This window comes from Pygoscelis adeliae, unplaced genomic scaffold (genome assembly GCF_000699105.1).
Source record: "Pygoscelis adeliae isolate BGI_AS28 unplaced genomic scaffold, ASM69910v1 Scaffold251, whole genome shotgun sequence".
Classification (NCBI taxonomy): Eukaryota; Metazoa; Chordata; class Aves; order Sphenisciformes; family Spheniscidae; genus Pygoscelis; species Pygoscelis adeliae.
Genome location: NW_008824109.1, coordinates 1,076,074 through 1,083,378, shown reverse-complemented (window position 1 = coordinate 1,083,378; position 7,305 = coordinate 1,076,074). Strand labels below are relative to the sequence as shown.

The 7,305-nt window shown below is 50.0% G+C and overlaps 1 protein-coding gene across 1 annotated transcript; it reads right to left on the bottom strand.

Annotated features, from left to right (window-relative positions):
- Positions 1–1,312: 1,312 nt before the first annotated feature.
- Positions 1,313–2,203, bottom strand: TSSK6 (testis-specific serine kinase 6). The gene has a single exon (XM_009334194.1). It carries the CDS (start codon positions 2,144–2,146, stop codon positions 1,313–1,315), a length of 834 nt encoding a protein of 277 aa, XP_009332469.1. The 5' UTR covers positions 2,147–2,203.
- Between the last annotated feature and the right edge of the window lie 5,102 nt (positions 2,204–7,305).

Sequence of the window (7,305 nt, the reverse complement as noted above, 5' to 3'; positions counted from 1 at the left end):
AACCTAGTTTAAAGCCCTCTCAATGAGCCCTGCCAATTCGTAAGCAATGACCCTTTTCCCCCTGCGAGACAGCTGGACTCCATCTGTCGCCAGCAGGCCCGGTGCCGTGTAAACCTCCCCATGATCAAAAAAGCCAAAATTCCTCCGATGGCACCAGCCCCTGAGCCACGTGTTGATCAGGAGTGTTCTCCTGTTCCTTTCAGTGTCCTTCCCTGCCACTGCAGGGATTGAGGAAAGCACTACCTGTGCTCCCGATCCTTCAACCAGTCGCCCCAGTGCCCTGAAGTCCCTTTTGATTGCTTCAGGACTTCTCTCTGGAACCTCATCACTGCCAGCCTGTATAACCATCAGCGGGTAGTAGTCGGTAGACCGTACCAGACCAGGGAGCTTCCTAGTGATGTCTCTGAGCCGGGCCCCAGGGAGGCAGCAGACTTCCCTGTGGGATGGGTCCGGCTGGCATATAGGGCCCTCTGTTCCCTCAGAAGGGAATCGCCTATGAATGTTGGTAAGAATCAATATCTGAAAGATGAAGTTGAACGTAAGGTGTGGATCTCAAACCCACACCAAAATTTTTGGCTCGGTAATGCTGTCCAGCTGCCTGCAAAGATCCTGCTGTGAATTTGGGCTGTGAGTATCACTGTGAGATCTAAATGGTGGTATACAAAAAATGTGAAATTTTCTCTGCAGTAGTGATTTGCAAGACCACTACTTCTCCCCTCCCACCAGCTCAAATACAGTTTGGTGGTGAACAAGGTTGAGGACAAGCCAAGACCCATGTGAGAACAGCTTTCCTCCTGCAGTCCTGAGCAGTGCCCTGTGCATACAGTGGCAGAGGGTGGGGAGCAGCAGAGAGGGGTAGCTGCGCGGGAGTTTTGGTGTTCATTACATGTACTAGGGAGCAGGCACCATAAAGGACTGTGCTGCTTCACATTGCACCTCGCCACCCTGCCCTGGCCACGCTGGCTTGGTGGGAGAGCCCCGACCTGCCTAACGGGAGCAGTGCAGGTCCCCCCTGTGGTCAGGCAGCCACTGCTGGTGTAAGCAGCCCCACGCTTTGCTCTTACCGCTAGCTCAGCATGGTCAATGTGTCTTGTCATCTAACCCGCAGCAGGCTCACGTCTCCTTTGTGGAGGGATCTGACCACCTTCTCAGAGCACATGGTCTTGCTGGTGCTTGAAGTTCAATCAGCTCCACATACAGACACCCCAGGGCTCAAAATGATCAATAAACCACAGAAATGCTTTTCCACTACAGCATTGATTGCACTATAGTGTTACTGCTCTCCCGGCATCTCTGGGGAGGACTTCCTCATTCAGATGTCCCCCTTCAGCCAGCTATTCTTGGCCACCTGCCCCACGCTGGGCCGGGAGGCTGGGCTAAACTGGAGCAGCTGGGCGATGAGGGCTTGGCAGGGCTCCGGCAGCGGGGGCAGCCCCTCCGGGTACAGCACCCCTTTCTTCTGCTGCTGGGGCATGCTGCGAATGTGAGTATCGTCAAAGGGCATGTAGCCAGTCACCATCACATAGAGCATCACCCCCAGGCTCCACATGTCGTACTTCTTGGCATCATAGGGGATGCCCATCAGCACCTCTGGGGAAGCGTAGGCTGCTGACCCGCAGAACGTGGTGCTCAGGTCCGGGTAGCTGTTGGCCTCCTTGCTAAAACCAAAGTCACTGAGTTTGGCCCGGCGGCCATCAGCAGTGAGCAGCACGTTCTCACACTTGAGATCCCGGTGCACCAAGTTGCGGTTGTGCAGGTAGTGCACGGCCCCCACAACCTGTGCAAAGACGTTCCGGGCCTTGGGGACACAGGGCAGCTTCCCTAGCTGCTGCACCAGCTGCAGCAGGTCAGTGGCTGCTGCCTCCATCACGATGTAGAGCTTCCCATTGCAGACCTCGATGAGCTCGAAGATGTGCACGATATTGGGGTGCCGGATCTTGCGCACGATGGAGAGCTCCCGGGGCAGAAACTTGTACACGAAGGCTGGGGGTGCTCGCCGCCGGTCTACCACCTTGATGGCTAAGGGGCCCTTGTATTTGTTGGAGGTCGCCGCTTTCACCTTGGAGAAGCTGCCCTCCCCTAATGTGTGACCCAGCCTGTAGCCCAGCTCACAAAGTAGCTTCTCTCCTGCATCGGTTTTTGGCATGATGTGTGATCCCGATGGGCTTAATCGAAGCTGGTGTTTTGCTCCAGGATTTGAAAGTTTTAATATATGGTGCGTGGCAGCTGTTGACCTTTGCTCTCCCCCATGGTCCCACGGGTGCCTCTGTGGGCTCCAGGGCTCACCCAGGTATTGTGATGGCGTGGAGTGTTGTGTGGCAGAGCCTTTGTGAGATGACAAGGGTGTCTGGTGGGTCCCCTCCACTCACGAGTGTGCCAGGCATGCCCACGCACATGCTGGGGGAGGTGTTGGATGTGACCCAGCCAACGCTCCCTTTCTGTTTGGGCCATCAAATAAATGCCCCCAGATTTCTTACTTCTGAAGTGGTTCAGAAAGAAGCCATTTCCAGGAGTTCCTGTTCATAAACTGCTGTTACTTAAACACAGAAAAATCCCACCTAGCAATCAGTAGGCCAGATGCAGAAAGCCATTTTGCTGGATACACATGATTTCCTGGCACTTCTGTTTAGCCCGTGAGTCATAACCACAGTGACTTAGCAGAGGTCTGAGCTGGACTTTTCATAGGAGCTGGGAGCTTTGAGGTGGCTAAACATAACTGAACCAATGTGGGCATTTTTACAGGGGAAAATGCTTAGACCAGGTGTCCCTTCCCCGCTTACTACCGGAGCACCTCTGGAAAATGCTGTTGTCACATGCTCTAACAGATAGAAAGATGTGCGTGTAGCTATCTATAGGGGGCTGGCTGATGCTCAGTATATCTTTAAAAACAGGAACGGGAGTTCACGTTAGCAGCATGTTCCCAAAGCCTACAGGCAAAATCCTCATTTATGGGAAACCTCTCTGAAGCCCTCTGTAATAACATAACCAGAAGAGGTGTTGTCCAAACCGCAGTGGAAAAACCAAAGCGGCAGCTACGAACCACGTTGAGATGGTAAGGAGTAATGTTGTGGAGTCCCGCATTGCTGGTAACTCTCCATCTGCTCGGGGGAGCTTGTTGCTTTTGGGAGGTTTTCAGCAAGCTTGGCTGAGGTGGACAGTTTCAGACTCAGAAATTATTCAGTAAGTCTTCCTCTAAGCCCAGAAAATGCACTGCGCAGTTAAATGCTGCAGGAGCATCCTGGGGGCCGAAGGGCTTGTGCGGTGCCTTGAAGGAGACAGGGAAGAAAGCTCTGGTGAAAATGGGGAAGGAGCAGCTATCGTAGCAAACGCTCCCCCTCCTGTACGCTCCAGGCAAAACCCCTGCGAGCTGGGTTTGCTGCCAGGGCTGCAGACATCGTTACCGTGCATCTCTGAGCTCCTGATCCATAGCTCACAGCATGGCCTGGGACTGCTGCAAAAAGCTCCAAAGAAAGACAGGCAAGAAGCATGAATGAGAGGTTTCAGTTTGGCAGGACACTGTCAGGCAGAGGAGGAGGAGGAAAGAGATCTGAGCTCAGCTTTTTGTGCTGTGCTTAGATCTCAGAGAAACAGATTTTTGCCTCGTTAGCTGCTGGCTCAATATTTATTGGTATAAAAATGCACCAAAAATCACTTTTGCTTCCAATCCCTCCACCTCAGGCACTGCTACCTGTGGTATAAATATTTAGGTCACACCAATATACTTTAGTAGGGTAATCAGTACTAACCTATAAAAGGATGCTGAGCTTCTGAGCTTTCTGGTACATTTTTTACATCAAAGCGGTGTTTGTAGAACTGACCTATTCCATTGCTCTTGTAAACAAGAGTAATTAGAAATCAGGCAGCAATTACTAGTTTGTTCAATCTGGTACGTGAGCAGGAGGAGCTGGTCTGCAGAGGTATACATTATTGGAGCTCACCGTCAGGGTTTTCATTATGGGGATGTTTTCCGACTCTGGCGGTGTGGTCATGCATCAGCCTGACACGCAGTCAGTTTCTCTGCCAAAGGGCTGATAAACTCCTGAAGGACCATTCACGCTGCTGTGCAGTGCAGGGACACCGGAGAGCTACCAGGTACCCCAGAAGCAACTTGCCTGTTTCAAACTCAGCATAAGCTAATGTACCTCCCTGGGTAAGTTCACCCAGGGTGAGTCCTGCATCACCTGGGGCTATACTGCTCACCAGAGACCAAGCTGTGCTGGGCATCACTTTGCACCAAAACTAGGAGGAGCTCTGAGTTAACCTTGCCTGGGTCCTGGGTGCCGTACAATTACATAGTATGGTGTTCCCCGGGGGGTAAGTCACCTTGCTGCGATGCTACCACAGCTGAAGGTCTCCAGCCTTCTGCCCTGTACACAGCTACCTTTGAGAGAAGAACAAACAAGCCATGAGATGTAACAAAGGAGGATTTTTTTTTTTTCTTTCTGTGTCATCCCATAGATTTTTTTCACTAATAATTGGGTCTTTTGCAGGAAAATCCTGCAGTTGGGATCCTGATAGCTGGGAAATCACCAGTCTGCTATCTGAGCACCAGGGTTAATCAAACATGCCTGTGCTGTGCCTTTTTGGGTGGCTGCCCTCTTGCCAAACCTCATTGAGGCAGTACTACATCAGTGTAATTACTGGACTGAGATACCAGCTGTCATGCAGTATAGCAAACAACCGAGCTAACAAGAGGGCCGTTAGAGCATGTATGCTTCGGAAACTTCTCCCTCTCCCCTGTGATCCCATTGTCCCCGAAGTCCTCCGTCCTGTGACGTGATCCATCAGGGCAGGGCTGCGGGGAGTCCCGCTGGCATGGGGGCAGAGTGGCCACATGGGCTCGGAGTGCCGGTCATTGATCTGATGACAGATCGACACCTCTGGGGCAGGGATTTCTCATGTGAGCAGACACTGTTGAGTGTAATGTAGGTCCTGCCGGCACAAGCATACCAAAATATAACTCCTGCTAATGCAGGTGTCCTAGAAGCCAAAACAAACCATAGTTTTATACCTTACGTCATGAGGCTGTAAGTTACGATGTGTAGAATGACCTCTGTACTTGCATGGAGCCCTTGAGATTTCTTCAAATACCTCAATTTCCATATGAGCAGAGATATTTTGCCCAGGGGTCATAACTTTCAAGACTGGTCAAGTAATTCCTATGTGCACCACTTTGTGGCCAGTCTCTGATCAGACCTTATTGCTTAGCATCCTGTGAATGTGGGAATGGGCAAACAGCTGCACAAGAAGTAAAAATAACTAATGTTAATATTTTTGCTTGACTACCTTGTTATAGATAGTGTAAAGGGTAACCACAATAGCTGATACTGAAGTTATCAGGATCTTCTTGCCAGCAATGAGTAAAAAGAGCTCTTTAAACATAAACTTTTGATGTTTAACCCTGTATTTTTTTTAAAAATACCTATATATATAGTTGTTTTACAGAGAACACTGGACTGAAAAGAAACCCACTGCTTGTAGCACTATTTTCCATCCACTTGGATGTTGCAGAGAGATCGTGCAGGTGCTGAAGGGTGGTGAAAATTTTGCAGGCAAGAATTGCTCTGTAGTCCCATGGAGCTATACTATGCTCTCTAGGTATTAGTACCAAAGGGAACAAGCTGAGGTAAGGCTAATTTGTAACAGGTACAGAAACTCATTAGATAGGGCATAGCCAGTAAAAAGAATTACGCTATTGGCAAGTACTCTCATTTTTCTGGTGATGTTATTTGCCCCTTCCTTGCCAAGTACTATTCAGTGAGCTATTTAAAGATAATTGATTGTTGGCCTGTGTGATGTCTGAGCAGTTGGAAAAATGGGGCAGATCCCATGAAAAGTATACCGAATCCAAGCTGCCTCAGGAGCTGAATTGCTGTCATTGCCCTAGATCCTTTCCTGCAAAATCAAGCTGTCTGTGAGGTTATTTTAGGCACTGGTATTAAATGGACCTGGAAAGTCAAAGGTACAAAACTAACTGCAAAGCCTTGTCTCTGAATGCCTTACGAAAGCTGTGTGTGTGCCTACAGTTGCAGCCTGAATTTGGCCATGGTCTCACGGCTCCTTACTGGCAGCGACAGCAGCATTGGCAATGGAGAAAACCAGTCTCAGGTAGTCTGAAAGCTGTGCTTGGTAACGTGCTGCTTTTTCTTTTTCTTACTTTCTTTCATCTCAAGTCTCAAGGATTGGTGTTTATTTAAAATACTCTGGCTATGTTGGGTTTTTTACCCCTTTGGTAGATAAGGAGATCTGGGACCTCATATTCCTGGTGTTCAGAAGCAGCTGTGATCTCCACAGCTGTTTGCCCTTAGCCTTTTGTTCAAACAGAATAAACTAGTGAAGCTGGTTGTGGGACTAGTAAGAGGTCTCCTAGAAATCTGGCAGGATGAGAGGAACACCAAACATTAAACTCTATGGATGTCCATTTGATCAACCAAGGCTGTTCAGACACCAAAGAGAAACCTGAGCCTGGCACGCCTTGTGTGCCAGAAACATCTCTTCATGTAAATGAGAATTTAAACCGTGTGAGAGACATAAAATGGGCTTGTAAGCCATCAGAGGGAATGGATATATGGCAATAGGCCACACCACCACCTCTCGGGCGCTTGTGAGTGCCTCAGTAGGTGCCAAAGAAGATGAAGGATGGAAAGGGCTAATGGGCCGGTCTGCCAACATGATTTTGCAGCTGGCATCGCCAGGCTGCACCTGCCAAGAATCTCAAACCTGAAGGGAATAAACTAGAGTGGAGTGGGAGACAAAAGGGACTAAGCAGGCTTTGGCAGGCTGGTTGCTTGGGGAGCAGGAGGATTCTACTAGCAGGTCTGCTGTTTAGAGGCTTTGCACCAAAAACCCTTTGGGAAAGAGGGAAGAAGAAGAGTTAGATCTTATGCCTCCATCCTTGCGGTAAGTGGAAAGTCATGTCTGGCTCCTCAGAATTGAGGAAAACCAGCAGCATAGGGAGGCAAGCTTTTCCTTTTTGGTGCTGGAATGCCTGCTGAGTGGGGGGAGGGCATGGCTGTAGGAGAGCTGGGAGCAGAGGGGGGACTCAGCCTCGGGAGCTCACCACACCCCTTTCCTGGCCGGAGGTGTTGATCTCCCTGTGTCTTCATTCAGATGGCTCCTTCCTACCGCCTCCCTTCCTAGAGCTGGAAAGCTTTTTCTTCCTTGGCCTGCTTGGCTTGGCCTTCAAGTGGCTGATTCCTGCGCACTTACCAGCGAGATCCTCTAAACGTCCTCAGGAGCCAAAGGGAAGGGCTGTGCAGCGTTGACAGGCTGCCGGGTCAAGACAGGCGTCTAAGCTTGCTCTTC